The sequence below is a fragment of the Bos javanicus genome, chromosome 13, assembly GCF_032452875.1.
Source record: "Bos javanicus breed banteng chromosome 13, ARS-OSU_banteng_1.0, whole genome shotgun sequence".
NCBI lineage: Eukaryota > Metazoa > Chordata > Mammalia > Artiodactyla > Bovidae > Bos > Bos javanicus.
This window is the reverse complement of record NC_083880.1, coordinates 7,333,549-7,354,274: the sequence shown is the minus strand read 5'-3', so window position 1 is coordinate 7,354,274 and position 20,726 is coordinate 7,333,549. Positions and strand designations below refer to the sequence as shown.

General features: G+C 40.0%; 1 protein-coding gene across 6 annotated transcripts in view; it reads left to right on the top strand.

Moving 5' to 3' along the window:
• Nucleotides 1-20,726, top strand: part of SEL1L2 (SEL1L2 adaptor subunit of SYVN1 ubiquitin ligase) — a 125,351-nt gene that overhangs the window by 43,122 nt on the left and 61,503 nt on the right. For 5 of the 6 annotated variants that reach the window (XR_009740198.1, XR_009740197.1, XM_061435642.1 and 2 more), the window contains exon 3: nucleotides 6,251-6,419. Coding sequence is in view for 2 of the 6 variants with exons in the window: in XM_061435639.1 (XP_061291623.1) it covers nucleotides 6,251-6,419 (169 nt within the window). In the remaining 4 variants the exon portion in view is untranslated. Of the gene's footprint in view, nucleotides 1-6,250; nucleotides 6,420-20,726 lie in introns of those variants that run through there. The other variant, XM_061435640.1, reaches the window with a different exon arrangement.

The following is a 20,726-nucleotide window of genomic DNA, read 5'->3' as shown; positions in this document are numbered from 1 at the left end:
AGCTTACTCTGCCCTCTCTGTCAGAGCCCTGTAGCCCCCCCACTGCTCCCTGTGGACGAAGGCCGTTAATGAGGAGGTGCTCAGCGAGTCTTGGTTTGCCACACTCTTATTGTCTTCTCCTTTCAATAAGCCCCTACTTTTCATGTGCTTTTTCCAGAGATGTTTTTGAGCAGAATTTAGGACATTACACAGTGCCCAGGAACAGTGACTCTTTCGAAGTATGTAAGCCAGGAAGAAAAGAAAAGGGACACAGATAGTTAAGGAAAGCAAGGTACACCCCTGACTTTTGAGCCCTAGGGAAAGTACGTCTGACAGGCAAGAACCCTTCCCTTCCAGTTCTTTTGCTTCGCGGTATCTCCTATTTTCAAGGAACAAGGCTCACTTCCCATTCCATGGCAAACATGACTCTCACTCCCACTTAAACAAAAAAGCCAAAACATTTTTTTGTTTTCCATGTATATAGTCACACAATTTGGAGACATGACCACATGTACAGGTATGTGTGTGTGGGGGGGTGGGGGGTGACACCAATTCCCCCCTCCACAATTCCTCCTGGCTCCCTATTCTCCTTCACCCCTGTAACTGGAATCTCCATCTGCTCAGCTGGTTCAGCAAAAAAACAAGAAGTTATCTTCAGCTTTGGCCTGGGGGACAAGCCTATTCAGTTCAGTTCAGTCGCTCAGTTGTGTCTGACTCTACGACCCCATTAACCACAGTGCCAGGCCTCCCTGTCCATCACCAACTCCTGGAGTTTACCCAAACTCATGTCCATTGTGTCGGTGATGCCATCCAACCATCTCATCCTCTGTTGTCTCCTTCTCCTCCTGCCCTTAATCTTTCCTGGCATCAGGGTCTTTTCAAATGAGTCAGCTCTTCCCATCAGGTGGCCAAAGTACTGGAGTTTCAGCTTCATCATTGGTCTTCCAATGAACACCCAGGACTGATCTCCTTTAAGATGGACTGGTTGGATCTCCTTGCAGTCCAAGGGACTCTCAAGAGTCTTCTCCAACACCACAGTTCAAAAGCATCAATTCTTCGGCGCTCAGCTTTCTTCACAGTCCAACTCTCACATCCATACATGACCACTGGAAAAACCATAGCCTTGACTAGATGGAGCTTTGTTGACAAAGTAATGTCTCTGCTTTTCAATATGCTCTTTAGGTTGGTCATAACTTTCCTTCCAAGGAGTAAGCATCTTTTCATTTCATGGTTGCAGTCACCATCTGCAGTGATTTTGGAGCCCAGAAAAATAAAGTCAGCCACTGTTTCCATTGTTTCCCCATCTATTTGTCATGAAGTGATGGGACCAGATGCCATAATAGTTTTCTGAATGTTGAGCTTTAAGCCAACTTTTTCACTCTCCTCTTTCACTTTCATCAAGAGCCTCTTTAGTTCCTCTTCACTTTCTGCCATAATGATGGTGTCATCTGCATATCTGAGGTTATTGATGTTTCTCCCGGCAATCTTGATTCCAGCTTGTGCTTCTTCCAGCCCAGCGTTTCTCATGATGTACTCTGCATATAAGTTAAATAAGCAGGGTGACAATATACAGCCTTGACGTACTCCTTTTCCTTTTTGGAACCAGTCTGTTGTTCCATGTCCAGTTCTAACTGTTGCTTCCTGACCTGCATACAGGTTTCTCAAGAGGCAGGTCAGGTGGTCTGGTATTCCCATCTCTTTCAGAACTTTCCATACTTTATTGTAATCCACACAGTCAAAGGCTTTGGCATAGTCAATAAAGCAGAAATAGATGTTTTTCTGGAACTCTCTTGCTTTTTCCATGATCCAGCGGATGTTGGCAATTTGATCTCTGGTTCCTCTGCCTTTTCTAAAACCAGCTTGAACATCTGGAAGTTCACGGTTCACATATTGCTGAAGCCTGGCTTGGAGAACCACAGTTGGACACATTTAATTAGTGGTGAACAGAAAATACTACGAAGGGAATGAAAATAATAGTTTTAAAATCTGTAATACATTTATTTGGGCATGTGAGCAATTTGGATGAACATGTTATCTGTTTACATGTTAACAAGCAATCAAAGTTTCTTGTGTTTAAAATGTAAAGTTGTGTGTTTTTAAAGAATAAAACCAATTAATTATCTTCCAAACAAAACAGAATAAGCCCTTAAGTCAAATCACTAGCCTTAGCAGGATACCTTACTCTTTTAAACACGAAGCTATTCAATGTACATCCTGTATCCCAGGACTGTTTTTGCTTATGTGTTTGTTTTTGCTTTCAGGCAAAAAACCATAGGACTGGCCCTTCTTTGGAAATGTCTCTAGGCACAAGAAGCATGAAAGAAAGAGAGTGTAGTTGTTCAGTCATGTCCGACTCTTTGCGACCCATGGACGGTTCCTCTGTCCATGAAATGCTCTAGGCAAGAATATTGGCGTGGACTTCTATACCTTTATCCAGGGGATCTTCCCAACCCAGGGATCAAACCTGGTGTCCTGGGTCTATGTCATTGCAGGCAGATTCTTTACCGTCTGAGCCACAAGGGAACGCGCCAGGCACAAGAAGCACGAGCTAGCCACAAATAGATTAGGATTAAATGTAGGATTTAAATGTGAGATAAACTCAACCTTCTTTCCTCCAAACTCACAAATCATTTAGTTTCTCTTGAGAGAAGATGTTCCTACTCTTCCTGTGCTTTAAGAAAGCAAGGGATTTCCCCCAAATAAGGAAACCCACACATCCATTAGGATTCCCTCTACTCAAGACACTCGACTTGAAATGAGAATTACACTAAAGAGTTTACAGTGCATCTGGAAGTAGTTGAGTAGATATAACATGAAATACATGATGTAGAATAATCTCAGCTGTTGCTTATGAAGAAGGGATGCTATCACAAGGTCAGAGGAGAGGGAGATCACTGTGGGTCAGAGAGAAGTGGAATTTGAGTTGGGTCTGGGGACAGGAGTGGTATTTGGGATAAAAGGAAAGAGGGAGCAATGAAGACTGTATAAGCAAGGGCTTCTGGAGGGAGGAAAGGACCTGTTCTATTTGGGGAACAGGGAATAGAAGAGTCTGGCTGTTGCAGATGTTCATGCAGGTGTGGGAGTAGTAAGAAATAAGATTACTGTGACATTTTTAGGCCATACTCTGAACAGTCTTAGATCCTGTGCAATGGAGTTTGATTCTACCCTGTTGTCACTGAGGACTGAGGGCTTGTGAGCTGGTCAGTGATGTGTTCAAATGGATCCTTAAGAAAAGCTCATCTGGCCTGAATTTCAGGAGATGGGGGAGTGAAGAGGCAGCAGAGCCAAGTAAGAGATTATCAAAACACTGTGTCACTCTGATCAAGAGCTATATTCAGTCTCTAATGGGCCTTGGAAGTTTAAAAACATACTTCCAAAGCACATACTTTAAACTTGGAGTTTAAAAACATACTTCCACTGGGTTTGCTGTTTAAAAACTAAAAATACACATGAATCGTCTTTCCACAGAAAATCGTGCCAACGATACCTCTGAAACATATCCAGAAACCAGCCACTATCACCACTTCCATCTTCTGACTTGACTGCCACCATCAGCTCTCACCCAGTTTACTTCAGCAGTCTCCTTTTTTCCCACTCTTTCTCCGACGTAGAATATCCTCCACACAGTATCCAGGATGGTCCTTTGGAAATTTAAGTCAGTCAGGATTGCTTTTCAACTCAGAACACTCCCCAGGTCCCTGCTTCACACAGAATGTGATGGGCAATCCTGAGGGTGATCTCAGAGCTTCCGCTCTGACTTCTCATTTACCCGCCACCCTATTCTGCTTCAGTGGGCTGTCTTACTGCACCCCTGCTTCCTCCTGCTTCAAGTCCTCTGTCTTTGCTATTCCTTCTTCCAGGACTCTCTTTCCCAAGGTGTTTTTATGACTAACTCCCCACTGCTGCTGCTGCTGCTGCTGCTAAGTCGCTTCAGTCATGTCTGACTCTGTGTGACCCCATAGATGGTAGCCCATCAGGCTCCCCTGTCCCTGGGATTCTCCAGGCAAGAACACTGGAGTATGTTGCCATTGCCTTCTCACCTAACTCCCTACTTTCCCACAAAGGGGTCTACTCAAAAGCTATCTGAGAATTTGTCCCTTACCATCCATGTCAAAAACACCAACTTCAATCAACTCCATCCCTTTTACTCTTGCTTTTTTAAACCTCCTTTAATCAGTTGACTCCTCTTCCCCACCAGAACCTCAGCTTCATGAGGACAGAGAACACTTTTGTTCATGGCTATCTCCCCAGATCTTAGAACAGGGTCTGAGATAGACAATAAATACTTACTATTGAGTTATATAATCTTTTAAGATTTAGAGGAAGGCTCTCGGTCTGCCGGGGCTCCCTGATACTTGCTCCAGCTGGCTGTGGTTCTGCCCACTCCTGCTGGGTGAGAAAGGAGTGAAAATCGGGAAACAGCCTCTGTAGAAGGAGGAGATACCAACAGCAGACAATCAGAGGCATTTGCCAAGCTTCACTGCCTCCTCAACCTAGCTGTTGGCTATTTTTGAGTTGAAAATTAAATTTCTTTTAATAGCAATAGCATGATAATCCCATTGTATCACAGATGCTGTAGGCCCATCAAAATCCATTTTCTCTTCCTCATGACACCCAAATATTCCAGCTCCCTGTGCAGTTAGGTGGGGCCATGTGACAGCTTCAGCCAATGGAAAGTGGCTGAAGACACTGTCTGCCAGTTCTAGGTCTGGCCTATAAAAGAAAATTGAACAAAGCAAGTCAAATGTAACAAAGCAAAAGCAAACAACAACAGCAAAAACTTTCTGCATAAGATCTTCTGTGCTCTTCTCTTTCTGTCTGCCAAATCAGGGAAATCTTGGAATCCTCATGTTGAAGCTAGCATAGCCTCTGTCTGCCCAAATCCTGAATGATAGCGTAAAGCAGAGGTGACATTGACTTGAAGACCTGGCTATTGATTCTGAGCCATTGTATACTGTGGGCCCATTTGTTAACATATAATATTTGTCCATTTGTTGTCTATTGGTAAGTTGTATCTGACTTTTTGCAACCCCATGGACTCCTCTGTCCATGGGATTTCCCAGGCAAGATACTGGAATAGGTTGCCATTTCCTTCTCCAGGGATCTCCCCAACCCAGGGAGGACACCCACACTTTAAAACAATTCATTGCTTACGTAAAATTCAGATTTAACTGGGCACCCTGTATTTTTATTTGCCAAATATGGCAAACTTAACGATAAGAATAAAGTCAAGTATCCATACAGAGACTTGTACATGACTGTTTATAGCAGCATTATTCATAATAGTGAAAAGGGGGAAACAGCCCAAATGTCCACCAGTGGACAAATGGGGAAACAAAACGCAGTGTACATATAAAGAGTCGTATTTGGCCACGTAAAGGGATGAAGTGACGATACAAGCTACAGCAAGGATTGAACGTGGAAACATTATACTAAGTGAGAGAAGTCAGTCACAAAAATTCACGTACTATATGATTTCATTCACAGGAAAGTCCAGAAGAGGGGATTGTGTAGAGACACAGAACCAGATTAGTGGTTACATGAGGCTGGGAGTAGAGGGGATAGGAGTAGAGGGAGGGTAACAGTTGGAGGATTCATGGTTCCATGGATCCACTTCCCTGGTGGCTCAGACGGTAAAGCATCTGCCTACAGTGCAGGAGACCTGGGTTTGATCCCTGGGTCGAGAAGACCCTTTGGAGAAGGTCTTGGAAATGGCAACCCACTCCAGTACTCTTGCCTAGAAAATTCCATGGAGGAGCCTAGTAGATTATAGTCCATGGGGTCGCAAAGAGTTGGACACGACTGAGAGATTTCACTTTCACTTTGAGGCTGGGAGTAGAGGGGATAAGAGTAGAGGGGATAGGAGCAGAGGGAGGGTAAGAGTTGGAGGATTCATGGTTCCTTCTTGAACTGATAAAAAATATTCTAAAGTTGACTATGTTAATGATTGCACATTATCTGTTACTGTTCTAAAGACTGTTGAATCATAATAAATGTATAACTATAGGGACTTCCCTGGAAGCCCAGTGGTTAAAGGCTCTGGGCTTCCAATGCAGAGGACTCACGTTTGATCTCTGATCAGGGAACTTAGATCTCACATGCTGCATGGCATGGCCAAAAAGTAAAAATAAATGTTTTAATAAATAAACAAGTGTGCAATTATACATTTATATTATAGTATATGAATTATATCTCAGTAAATCTATTTTTAAAGAGTCTCTTGTTTCATTTTAAAACACATAAAAATGAGCAAAAATGTCTTTCTTTGTAGGTATCAGTGAACAAAGTCAAACAATATTTATCAAACATATTGGAACAAAGAAAACCAATTAATGTAATCAGTAAAAAAGAAAATCTCTTAGAAAATAAGAAGAATCATCATAAACTAAGACGAAAAGGAATTCGAAATAAAGATCTCTGGAAAAGAAATAAAGATCATTGTAAGTAGAATTCCCTCTCACATATAAATTTAAAATGACTTCATGTAATTTAAAATCAAATTTTATAGCTACTTTCCAAGAAATCTTGGGATATAGTCATAAAGATTTATACGCATGAAAGCCTTAAATTTTGTTAGCTTCTATCCCCTGACTTGATTTGGAATTTGTACCAATGATAACAAGCAAGGTAGGGCTCATGGATAACAAAATTCCATAATTAGGTGAATAAAACATTTATCAAATATTTTGCTAATGGAAACTCTCATACTCTAAAGAAAATTGAAGTTAATACAGTACCCTTTTTTTTCCTGTTCTAGCAATCTAAAACTCTCTCTAGTAAAGCCATACCTGATTAGTTGATAGATTTCTCTGGTGCAAGAAGAGTCCAGGAAAATATAAATAATGTCTCCATAGGTTCTGTGTGCAGGAGCTAACTGGTGCTCAGTTACAAAACTGAAGACATTTTCAACATTCAAGCGTGGTACATGAAAGCTTTCTCTCTTCTAACAAATATGTATGAATGTCTATCATTTAACATCTTATGTAAGAGAGGGAATCTTCTTTGGCAGAGAAAAATTAAGAATGCCAGTTTTTAATGGCATTATGAAAATGATATGTACATATCTTAAAGTTATTTTAAATCTAAATCATAAACACTGAAACATAAATTTGACCATTTTTTGACACAGAAACATGGCCTGCCTTTTATTTAGATTGGTATTTCCAGTGTAAACCACACTCAAACTGTATTATCTATGATTTCCCATCTCAGATTTTTAATGAAACAAAGTGCTAAAAACATTTATAGAACAACTATGAGCAAAATCCTTCCAGATATTTACTGACTCCCCCCCCCAAGTCATATATAAATGGTTTACCTACAATTAAATTTGATAACTTTTAGTGGCTCTCATCACATTTTTTCATAATATTTCGATCACTTTACATAGAAACATTTTCTTTGCACTTATTTTAGTAAGTTTGCATATTGTTTGGTTAAATTCTGTAATTATAATAACAGTACAATTGATACAAATAGATTTGGCAACACGAACTCCCGATCTTTGGTAAATATGCAAAGGGTGGGAACAGAAGTAACACCTATACCAAAGAGCATCCCACTAGCCACAAAGCATTCAATATGCTGTGAACGTCAGTCCGTAAGTTGGATAGAAGATGTGAAAATCATTGATTAATTTGGCGAATAAGGTAGGTAGAGATTAATAAAAAGAGCTTCTGCTTCTTAAAAGAGTAACTAAGGCCACCCTTCAAATGATATCATTTTCCCTTATATGGAACTGGTTGAATTATGCCTAATAATAATAAATACTAAGCTAACTCTAATTGAGCATCTCCCATATTGTTTTCATGTTTAGTCAACTTAAGATAGGTTATATGATTTCCACTTTATAAGGTTTGAAACTTGCAACACAGAAATAAAGGGGACCATATGCATCTCACAAAGTAAGTGGACAGTATTTTGCAAGTAAGCATGGGACAAGTGCTTTTAATCCCATGCTTCTCAAAATGGCTTAGGGAAAATATTGAACTAAATGGCAAAGATGCTCAATTTCCTGAGCACAAAATTTACTTCATAATTTTAAGGGGAATAAATAATTGTAAATATAATAATTGAAAACATTTTCATTTTAGAACTAATGGTATAATGTATACAGTATATTTCAAAATTCACATTTTGAATTATCAAACCTAAGACTTTAAAAAGATGTTTTCCTCTCCTCCACATCTCTAGGGAGTGTACATGCATTCATCGCTGCCTAGCTAAACGTTTCAAGAACATTTGAGAAGCCCTGTCTTGCAATAGTCATAACATCCATTCATAAAGATTTACATAAATTAGAAAGTGTTTCCTTCTGGCATAAGTATTATAAGTACCAGAAAGTGATCACTACTAATAAGAGCAATAATTAGAAATTGAGAACCAAGGGATTCCAGAAGAGAGAGAGGGGTTAGTTTTGGAGCTAGAAAGACTCTTACTGACTCTATTCTCTGCTTGATCTTTATGAGTCTTACCTTGACAAAGATTTTAAATTTTTAAAATCTTAATATTTTAAGAGTATTTTCCCATATTTATTCCAAAAGATGGTTCACTGCTCAGTTGAAGAGTTGGCTCTATATAGGACATAAAAATGTTGACATGCATCTGACTTGAAGTACCAGGTAGGATTTTTACAGGATATAAATGACACATTTAAATTGAGTCATTTAAGTTCAGTTCAGTTCAGTCTCTCAGTCATGTCCAACTCTTTGCGACCCCATGGACTGCAGCATGCTAGGCTTCCCTGTCCATCACCAATTCCCGGAGTTTACTCAAACTCATGTCTATTGAGTCGGTAATGCCATCCAACCAACTCATCCTCTGTCATCCACTTCTCTTGCCTTCAATCTTTCCCAGTATTGGGGTCTCTTCCAATGAGTTGGTTCTTCACATCAGGTGGACAAAGTCTTGGAGCTTCAGTTTCAACATCAGTCCTTCCAATGAATATTCAGTGCTGATTTCCTTTAGGATGGACTGGTTTGATCTTCTTGCAGTCCAAGGGACTCTAAAGAGTCTTCTCCAACACTGAAGTTCAAAAGCATCAATTCTTCAGTGCTCAGCTTCCTTTATGGTCTAACTTTCACATCTGTACATGACTATTGGGAAAACCATAGCTTTGACTATACAGACCTTTGTCGGCAAAGTAATGTCTCTGCTTTTTAATAGGCTGTTTTGGTTTGTCATGGCTTTTCTTCCAAGGAGCAAGCATCTTTTAATTTCCTGGCTGCAGTCACCATCTGCAGTGATTTCGGAGTCCAAGAAAATAAGTAAAGTTTGATCAAGGGCCTATTTCTGAAAGGGCACAGAGTGTAGAGAATCCACAAAGTAACTGCCTCCCCCACCCCCACTCAGTGTAGTAACAGCAATCTCATTACCACCCCTAGATCTTAAGGGTCTTAGGCAGCAGTGGCTACAGCAATGCCAAGAAAGCAAGCAAGAGGTGTATGGAGAGGGCTCTCTAACAGAAGTATGACCTTAGGTCAAGGACAAAGCCAGCCCATAACAAATAAGACCTGGGAAACCAGGGAATACTTAACTCTCTTCCTACCCTTCAGACTTCCAGGGGGTGCCTCTCAGCCAAATCTAAGCAGAAGCTAGAGGACAAAGGAGTCCTTTGAAGAACCCAAGTGGGCATAGAGCAAGATGGAAAGAAAGACAATCAGAAGACAACCAGACTTTTTAAACAAGGGAAATTAAATTTTAAACAAGGGAAATTAAATAGCATTAACTGAAAGGAGGAGGACTTTTAGTGGCATGCATTAGAAGCATAGTTATTAAACATAATATTATAGAATCTTAGAATTAGGAAACGCTAGTGGTCATCTCGGCCAGCATCTTTCATCAGATATTCCAGGCAGATAATAGCAGTTCCTACTTACATAAGGAGAAGGCAGTGGCACCCCACTCCAGTACTCTTGCCTGGAAAATCCCATGGATGGAGGAGCCTGGTAGGCTGCAGTCCCTGGGGTTGCGAAGAGTCACACACGACTGAGCAACTTCACTTTCACTTTTCACTTTCATGTATTGGAGAAGGAAATGGCAACCCACTCCAGTGTTCTTGCCTGGAGAATCCCAGGGACGGGGGAGCCTGGTGGGCTGCCGTCTCTGGGGTCACACAGAGTCTGACACAACTGAAGTGACTTAGCAGCAGCAGCAGCACTTACATACATGCGACTAAGCTCACTGTGTCATACAGGGCAGCCTGTGACATTATTGAAGATATCTCTTTCTTATAAAGTTCTTAACTTACATTAAACCAAAATCCCTTCCCCGTGGTGATCTTAGGCAGCTGGAGCTGGACAGAATAACCCTGCTATGGATGTGGACTCCGGTCATGGAGCTGTTGCCCTCATCCTCACTGAATCCTGTGGTGTGTGCTTATTGTGTCTAAGATTCTGTGAGCTGTTTCTGGCACCCACTTCCAGTGATGATCCGTGACAAAGTTAGAGCAAGCTGAAATCTTTTCTCACCTAAAAGTACTACGCCAGTGTATCAACCAGGGTTCAACCAGAAAAAAAAAGAACCAGTAAGTGATATATATTTGAGGATTTATTGTAAGGTACTGGCTTACACGATTATTATGGGAGCTGGCAGGGCAAGTCCAAAATCCATGGGGCAGTTTATCAACAAGGGCAGACAGGAATTCTTGGGCAGGACCTGAAGCTGCTGTTCACAGCTGGAATTTTTTCTTCTTCAGAGAAACCTCAATTCCATTCCTAAGGCCTTTCAACTGTTTGAATCAGATCAACCCAGATCACCTAGGATAACTTCTCTTGCTTAAATGTGGCTGCTAAATACTGTCACAGCAACAACTAGATTCATGTTGAATTTAATAACTGGTGACTATATCCTCACCAAGAAGAAACACAAAACTGCCCATCACAACCAAGTCTCTCCTCATCCTTATGTGTTCATCTAAATTTTTGAATCTAAGTGAAAGATTTTACATTTATGTCTATTAGTTTCATTGTGTTCATTTGGGATTATTTCAACCTATTGATTATATCAGTCAAACTCTCCTAGTTTTCTGTCGTTCAAGTTTTTGACAAGCATGCTTATCAATCTTTTATCCAAATCTTTGTAGAAGGTAACAAGGCAGGACCAAGTTTAGAGCCTAGAGCCCACAATAATCCACCATAAATCTCTAGTATTATATTTACCCACTGATGACAGATGAAAATCTACCTGTGATGAGGTTGAAAACATAAAATTTTAGTTATAAGAATGCCTTATACAGAGTGCACTGCCCTTGTTTAGGAGGACACCTTAATAAGCATTGGTAGACAGAAAATAGGCAAACACCCTCTCCTGTTCCCCCATCTCCAACCCCACACAGAAGTCTGGTATCAGGAAACTGTAGAATTAGCAGTTAATAAAGTAGAGAAAGCCATGGAGAAGTAAACCTTCCTTAGACAGAAGGTGTACAAGCTGTAAAATGAACCGGGAGCATGGGTTATACATGGTTATTGTGCTCAGTCACTCAGTTGTGTCTGACTCTGTGCGACCCACGGACTGTAGCTCACCAGGCTCCTCTGTCCTTGGGATTTCCCCGCCAAGAATCCTGGAATGGGCTGCCATTTCCTCCTCTAAGGAATCTTCCCAAACCAAGGATTGAACGAGTGTCTCCTGTAATGCAGGCAGATTCTTTACCCGTGTACCACTTGGGACGGCATACACGGTTATAGAACTGGCTAAAAACATTAACTTTCATTCTCATGCAGTTTCCTTTTCACCATTTTGTGCATGCTATGCTATGCTAAGTCACTTCAGTCGTGTCCGACTCTGTGCGACCCCATAGACGGCAGCCCACCAGGCTCCCCCATCCCTGGGATTCTCCAGGCAAGAACACTGGAGTGGGTTGCCATTTCCTTCTCCAATGCATGAAAGTGAAAAATGAAAGTGAAGTCGCTCAGTCGTGTCGGACTCTTCGAGACCCCATGGACTGCAGCCTACCAGGCTCCTCCATCCATGGGATTTTCCAGGCAAGAGTACTGGAGTGGGGTGCCATGTGCATAAGATATCATAAAACATAGGCTATAGGTGTTTTATACAAATGCTACTCCTCAGACTTCAGAAAAGAAGAATGAGATTTAACCTAACATTCTCCAAACAACGTCCTAATTCTTAGTGATCATATCTCCTTAACTCAAGGTCATAAACTGTGTATAAAAATTTGTTCAAAAAATTAGAACTTAAGGAGGCTGACATCAAGCTGTTTCTAGAATATGAATGTGTTTTTCCACATCTTGAAAGTAGAGGAACTATTTACCAATTTTCAGACCTCTACCAGTTTTTCCTTTTCCTAGAGGTTGAAGCTATAACCAATAGCATTTGTATTCCCTTTACTTCAAGGCAAGATCTATGCCTAACATTGTGTCTGTCATACTTAATATGAATAAATATTTGCTGAATTAAATCGAGTTGAATTCTTCCTGTACAGAGCTAAGATGTAAACTCAGATCTTCTGAATTCAGGTTCAGCACTCTCTATAATACAGGTGCTAAATAAAAATAATAAAACCTTAGGAATTCCCTGGTGGTCAGTGGTTAGAACTTGCTGCTTCCACTGCAGTGGGCCTAGGTTGGATCTCTGGTCATGGAACTAAGATCCCACAAGCTGTGTGATGTGATCAAAAAATAAGTGAATAATAACAATAAAGCCTTACATTTTTAGAGTACCTTTGAATAGTGTTTTAGGGCTGAACACAATACTTTAACATCCCATTACAATTTTTTAATGGCATGCTCATTTTCTCTCAGGGTATCTTATCACTATAATTTCAACAATTAATACTTCCTTCTGAGTCAGAATTGAGTCTAATAGAGTAATTATCTTTGTTAAATTGTTAGCAAGACAAATCAATAATTAATCATGCAGTGGGAACAGTGGAGCCTATTCCTGCAAGAAACTGGAACACTAGCTTCTTTGTCCTTCCTGACCAGATCCTTCCTGGCAGTTCTTGGAATTAAATCCTCATTAATTTTGGTGATCAGACCATATCACTTCTGCGTGCTTGGTTGGCAGGGGGCAGTGTCTTGGAATCTTACTTTAAGCCAGTCTCCACATTTTTTTTTTCCTCACTTCTGGAGTCTGTGACCAGCTAGGCTAAGTTTATCATTTGGTAAACTTTATTGACTTTGGAATGTATGTGGAGGACACTGGGAAGTGCCGTGCAGAGTCTCTCTTCAATGGGGAACTTGTTGCCCAGTTGCTGAGAGTACAGTTCACAGACAGCCTTCAGCAACAGTTCCTTCAGGGACTATCTTAGGTGCAGACAACTGCTTAACCCAAGGTTATGCCTCCTTCCAGGGAAAGCCCACTACCAATGACTAATCAATTTAGGCGCATAAAGCCTTGACCATGTCAGCCTAAACGGGACAAGTTAGAAGAGACATGTTAACTCCAGAGCACCCTGTGCGGTCAGAAAAGGGTTTTACTGGGCTTTTTACCACGTGCAAGCTTGTCCTGTTCACCATATGACAGGTTAGTAAATCAAGAGATGTGTTGCTGGGGTGAGGAATAGTGATTTTATTCAGAAAATCAGCAGACTGAAAAGATGGTGGATTAGTGTTCCAAAGAACCATCTTACCTGAGTTAGAAATCAGGCTTCTTTTGTATTAAAACGGGAAAAGTATGACTTGTTGAAAACTTTTTGGTGGAGGAATCCTTTATTCTTGCAGCTGTCCAAGCAGATCTTGTGACAATGTTCCTATAAACCTATTATCCTCCATCAAGACAATTGTTATTTTCCATTCTGCAACTTTTTAACTCTACATGAATGGAAACGGGGTGTGCCTTTAAAGACCAGAAACTTGAGAATAGGCCCTCACCTATCTTTCAGGCTACAGGCAACATTCTTTTACAAAACATGCAGAGCCAGCTTGAAAAAGCACAGGAAACAGAGCACAAGGGTTAGAGTTAAAGGAATAGATGCTCTGTGGAGTCAAGCTTATTCTTTGTTACAGGCCTGCATCATAGCTCCTCTCTCTCTGCCCAATCCAACTTCTCCCCCGGATACCCAAGGTTACCTCTTAATAACTAACCCCCCAAAAGTCTGGTTATCAGGGAACCCAATCTGTGTACCCTTTAATAGCTTTCCTATTACTGAAAGTTTTCTTTGAATCAACACATTTTGCAAATAAATTGATTTTTTTAAATCACTGAAACGCTCCTATTCTGCAAAATGGTGATCTAATTCAATATAAAAATCCTACTGCTACAAATAGCTAAAATTTACACCTAAAATATACCAAAACTCTTTTTAAATGCAGAGCTGGGCTCACAAGAAACTGAAATCCCCAGGTGCTAGAAATAATGAAAAATAAGCCTGTAAATTGATGTTTTGGCAAGATGTGATCAGAGCTGGTAACGGATGAGCCTTGAATTTTAATCCTAGGCTGAGTAAATAAAATAGACATAAGGATTTTTGACAAGAGAACTGGAATGAAGAGCTATGAGTAAAGCGAAGAGTCTCACAAAGGTGTGTATACAGTGAAAGAAGAGATTAGGAAATACCAACAAACCACCCACCATTAGAGGCAAATATCAAGAAGCTGCTCCTCCTCTTGGGCTCTCAGCAAAAGAGACACTGATGTATAGAACAGTCTTATGGACTCCCTGGGGAAAACTTACACCACATCCCTGCACCTTATATAGATTTGGATTTGAATTTATGCCACCCAGTACTTTTGTGAATACTTTTCAAGCCATTATGTTCAAATATATGAATTTCCTTCCACTAATAAGTTGATAAATCTGGAAACCTGACAGAAGCAACACAAAATCACTTTTTGGAGAAACATTTCCACAATTTCTACATTAAAATCCTTATTGGAGAGAAGCTTTCATGAAAAAAAAATTTTAACGCACCAAGTTAAAAAAATTCTACTCAGCGAGAGTCAGTTTGCAAGTACATGCATCCACCCCCACACACACACCCCTCCCACATACACAATACATAAGGCATAGACCCCCCCCAAGTTTATGAAAATAAAGCTATTTTTAAATGATTAAGAAACCATAAGAAAAAAGAGAAGACATCATGAAAACGAATGAGCATCTGTGCCAAAGAACCAAATAAAACTAAGGAAAAACAAAAGCATACTCATTTAAATTAAGTGAGCAGATGGGTAAACAGAAAAATTAGATACTGTTGAAGAGAACATTAATGAAATAAGAAAAGATCAGAAGAAATTGCCCTGAATGCAGCTCAGAAAGAAAATAGGAAGTGGAAACAAGAGACCTTTAGATTAAAATAAAAATATTGTACTCAGTTGTATAACATTTTCAAGACATATACTTTAAGCATGACACAAAAAGACTTCAAGTAAAAGGACTGAAATGATATCTCAAGCAATACTAAGTGAAAGAAACCTATTATTAATTTTATACAGAATAGACTTCAAGGTAAAAACATTTAATAGAGAGAAAGCATCATCACATAGTGTTCATAAGAACAATTCACCAGAATGATATGATGTTGATCTTGAAAAATTAAGGAAAATCTGTTAAACTATAAAAATTAATAGAGTTTGGAAAAGTTGCTAGATTTAAAAATTAATATATAAAACTCAATAGCATTTCTGTATATGATGTATGAAAAGCAAAATATAATGAAATGACTAAAGTATTATTTAAAATAGCAATAGAAAGTAAAAGGTACTTAAGACTAAATCTAATAAAAGATATACAAGATGTTAGAGAAAAGGAAAAGCGTAAAACCTTTTTGAATAATATATAAGAGAATAGTTATTATGATTGTGAATGGGAAAATTCAAAATTGTAAGATATTATATCTTGTCAAATTAGCTTAAAAATTGATCAAGAGGATTTTCACGGTATTTGACAAACTGATTTTACAAGTATATGTGTTTGAATCAGTTCTAATGAGGTGGATGAAACTGGAGCCTATTATACAGAGTGAAGTAAGCCAGAAGGAAAAACACCAATACAGTATACTAACGCATATATATGGAATTTAGAAAGATGGTAACAATAACCCTGTGTACGAGACAGCAAAAGAGACACTGATGTATAGAACAGTCTTATGGACTCTGTGGGAGAGGGAGAGGGAGAGGGTGGGAAGATTTGGGAGAATGGCATTGAAACATGTAAAATATCATGTATGAAATGAGTTGCCAGTCCAGGTTTGATGCATGATACTGGATGCTTGGGGCTAGTGCACTGGGACGACCCAGAGGGATGGTACGGGGAGGGAGGAGGGAGGAGGGTTCAGGATGGGAAATACATGTATACCTGTGGCGGATTCATTTTGATATTTGACAAAACTAATACAATTATGTAAAGTTTAAAAATAAAATAAAATTTTAAAAAAATAAGTAAATAAAATAAAAGTATATGTGAAAACTGGGCAGAAGACCTGAAAAGACATTTCTCTGAAGAAGACATACAGATGGCCAACAAACACATGAAAAGATGCTCGACTTCACTCACTATTAGAGGAATGTGAATTAAAACTACAATGAGGTATCAGGTCATATCAATCAGAATGGCCATCATCAAAAAACTACAAACAATAAATGGTGGGGAGTATGTGGAGAAGAGGGAACCCTCTAGCACTGTTGGTAGGAATGTAAATTGATACAGCCACTATGGAAAACAGTATGAGATTCCTTTAAAAACTAGGAATAAAACTACCATATGACCCAGCAATCCCACTACTGGGCATATCCCCTGAGAAAATCACAATTCAAAAAGACACATGTACCCCAGTGTTCACTGCAGCACTATTTACAATAGCTAGGACATAGAAGCATCCTAGAAGTCCATCGACAGATACATGGATAAAGAAGTTGTGGTACATATATACAATGGAATATTGTTGTTGTTTAGATACTAAGTTGTGTCCAACTCTTTTGCAACTACATGGACTCCTCCAGGCGCCTCTATCCATGGAATTTCCCAAGCAAGAATACTGGAGTGTGTTGCCATTTCCTTTTCCAGGAGATCCTCCCGACCCAGGGATTAAACTCACATCTGCTGAATTGGCAGGTATATTCTTCACCACTGAGCCACCAAGGAAGTGAGTATTACTCAACCATAAAAAGGAATGAATTTGAGTCAGTTGTAGTGAGGTAGATGAACCTGAAGCCTGTTATTCAGAATGAGGTAAGTCACAAGGAGAAAAACAAACATTATATACCAACTCATATATATGGAATCTAGAGAAATGGTACTTATGAACCTATTTGCAGGGAAGGAATGGAGATGCAGATGTAGAGAGTGGACTTGTGGACGTAGCAGGGGAAAGAGAGGGTTGGATGAACCGAGAGAGTAGCATTGACATATATACACTACCATGTACAAAATAGGTATCTAGTGGGAAGCTGCACATCACACAGGGAGCCCAGCCTGGTGCTCCGTGATGAGCTGGAGGGGTGGGAGCGGGGAGAGGGTGGGAGGGAGGCTCATGCGGAAGGGGATATATATACATATATATATGGTTATGATTGACTTGTGTTGTTGTACGGCAGAAACCAACTTAACACTGTAAAGCAGTTATACTCCAAATAAAAAAATAAATTTTAAAGTATATGTGAAAGCAAGTCTAAAAATAGCCAAGACACTTTTGAAGTAGAATGATAAGGGGAACTTGTCCCACTAAATTCTTCCTATAAAATGATGTTTTGGTACATAGATTGAAAAATAGAAGAGAGTCTAGAATCAGTCCTATATATACAGAGGATTTTGGTATGTAATGACAGAGGTGCAATCACATCTTCTTTATCTATTTGTCTATTGATGGCCACTTAGGTTGTCTACACATCTTGGCTATTGTGAATACAGAAGTGATGAATACACGGGGGCATATATCTTTTCAAGTTAGTGTTTTCATATTCTTTGGATAAATACCCAGGAGTAGAATTGCTGAATCACATAGTAGTCCTATTCTTAATTTTTTGAGGAAATTCCATACCTTTTTCCATAGTGTCTGCATCAATTTACATTCCCAACAGTATACAAGGGTTCCTTTTTCTTCACACCCTCACCAACATTTATTTCTTGCCATTTACCCAAAAGGGGAAAACAACCAAAGGTCAATAAATATACTTAACTTCACTTATAATTGCAAAAACAAATTCAATAGCAAAGAATAATTATTTCACACTGATTAGCAAAACTAAAAGATAACCCCATGAGTGATCCAGAATGTGAAGCAATAATAACTCTCATATATCACTGGTGAGAGTGAAGTTTGGTACAACCTCTTTGAACAGCAATGTGGTAATATTTAGTAAAGTTTAAGATGCATATATCCCACTCTGCACATGTACTTTTATTTTTTTAATTTAAATTTATTTATTTTAATTGGAGGCTTATTACTTTACAATATCATGTTGGTTTTGCCACACATCAACATGAATCTGCCATGGACATTACACGTGTTCCCCATCCTGAACCCCCTTCCCACCTCCCTCCCCATACCATCCCTCTGGGTCATCCCAATACACCAGCCCCAAGCATCCTGTATCCTGCATCGAACCTGGACTGGTGATTCATTTCATATATGATATTATACACGTTTCAATGCCATTCTCCCAAATCATCCCACCCTCTCCTTCTCCCACAGAGTCCAAAAGACTGTTCTATACATCTGTGTCTCTTTTGCTGTCTCGCATACAGGGTTATCATTACCATCTTTCTAAATTCCATATATATGCATTAGTATACTGTATTGGTGTTTTTCTTTCTGACTTACTTCACTCTGAATAATAGGCTCCAGTTTCATCCACCTCATTAGACCTGATTCAAATGTATTCTTTTTAATGGCTGAGTAATGTGCTTTTAGATAAGTTCTCACACATCCGTAGAAGAAAATGTGCACAAGGATTTTCATTGCAGAATTAGTTTGGGTACCACACAAGTGGAAAAACCGAATGTTCATGGAAGGCCTAGGAGAAATAATGAAGGAATGAATAAATAAACTGGGCTTCGCTGATAGCTCAGTTGGTAAAGAATCCTCCTGCAATGCAGGAGACTGCGGTGCGATTCCTGGGTCTGGAAGATCCCCTGGAGAAGGGATAGACTACCTACTCCAGTATTCTGGCCTGGAGAATTCCATGGACTATATAGTCTATGGGGTTGCAAAAAGTCAGACACGAGCGACTTTCACTTTCATTTTCACTTTCATTCATATAAAGAATTTTGACCAGACAATTGGCACTGTTAAAATGAATGAATGAAGCTTGCTTGAATCAAGATGAATAAATCTCAAACCGTGAAAAGCTTAGTTGCAAAAGTATATATAGTATGATGCTACTTATATATAGAAATAACATTGGGTATACATATGTAGTGAAAGAGCTACACAGTGGATTTTCCTAGCGGTACAGTACGCAAGAATCAGCATGACAATGCAGGGGACACAGGTTCGATCCCTGGTCCAGGAAGATTCCACACGCCACGGAGCGACTAAGCCTGTGTGCCACAGCTACTGAACCCAAGCTCTAGAGCCTGTGAGCCGCAACCGCCGAGCCCACCTGCTGCAACGCCTGAAGCCTGCGTACTCCAGGGCCCATCAGGCCACAACTACCGAGCCTGTGTGCTGCAGCTGTTGAAGTCTGCACGCCCGAGAGCCTGTGCTCCACAAGGAAAGCCACAGCAATGTAAAGCCCACACACCACAACTAAAGAGTAGCCTCTCTACAACTAGAGAAAGACTGCACAGCAACGGGAGACCCAGCGCAACCAAATAAATGAATGAAGAGCTACCCAGCAACTTCAGGAAAACACCCACTGCTGAAGAGGGAACAAGGGGCAGGTCTGTTGGGAGGAGGCTTGCCTGTATCTGTACATTGTTTCCTTACAACCGATACAGAAAACAAGTGAGACAAAATGTTACCATCCATTAAACTGTGTGTGTGAGATGGGGAGGGTGATAGTGAGGTATGTTTCATTTTCTGTACTTCTTTTGTATGTTTGAAATATTTCATGGTTATTTAAAATGAATAGAAATTAGCATCACTTGACATAAAAATAATCTATAGGCGAATATATATTAAGTATTCTAACCATCAAAATTTTAAAGTTTGTGTGTGTACCACTTAAAATTATTTTATGGGGTGAGATAAAATTGGGAGAGTAGGATTGACATATATACAGTGCCATGTGCAAAAATAGCTAGCTAGTGGGAAGCCGCTGTATAGCACAGGGAGTTCAGCTCAGTGCTCTGTAATGACCTAGAGGGGTGAGATGGGGGTGGGGGGTGGGAGGGACATTCAAAAGGGAGAGGATATACGTATACATACGTACTTCTGAACTTTGGTGTTGGAGAAGACTTGAGAATCCCCTGGACTGCAAGGAGATCCAACCAGTCCATCCTAAAGGAGATCAGTCCTGGGTGTTCATTGGAAGGACTGATACTGAAGCTGAAACTCCAATACTTTGGCCACCTGATGCAAAGTACTGACTCATTTGAAAAGACCCTAATGCTGGGAAAGACTGAAGGCGGGAGAAGGGGATTACAGCGGATGAGATGGCTGGACGGCATCACCGACTCAATGAACATGAGTTTGAGTGAACTCGGGAGTTGGTGATGGACAGGGAGGCCTGGCGTGCTGCAGTCCATGGGGTCGCAAAGAGTCAGACACGACTGAGCGACTGAAATGAACTGAACTGAACTGATAGGTGATTCACTTAGTTGTACAGCAGAAATTAACACAACATTGTAAAGCAACTATACTCCAATAAAAAATTATCCTACATACCCTTTGGGAATCAGTGACCTAA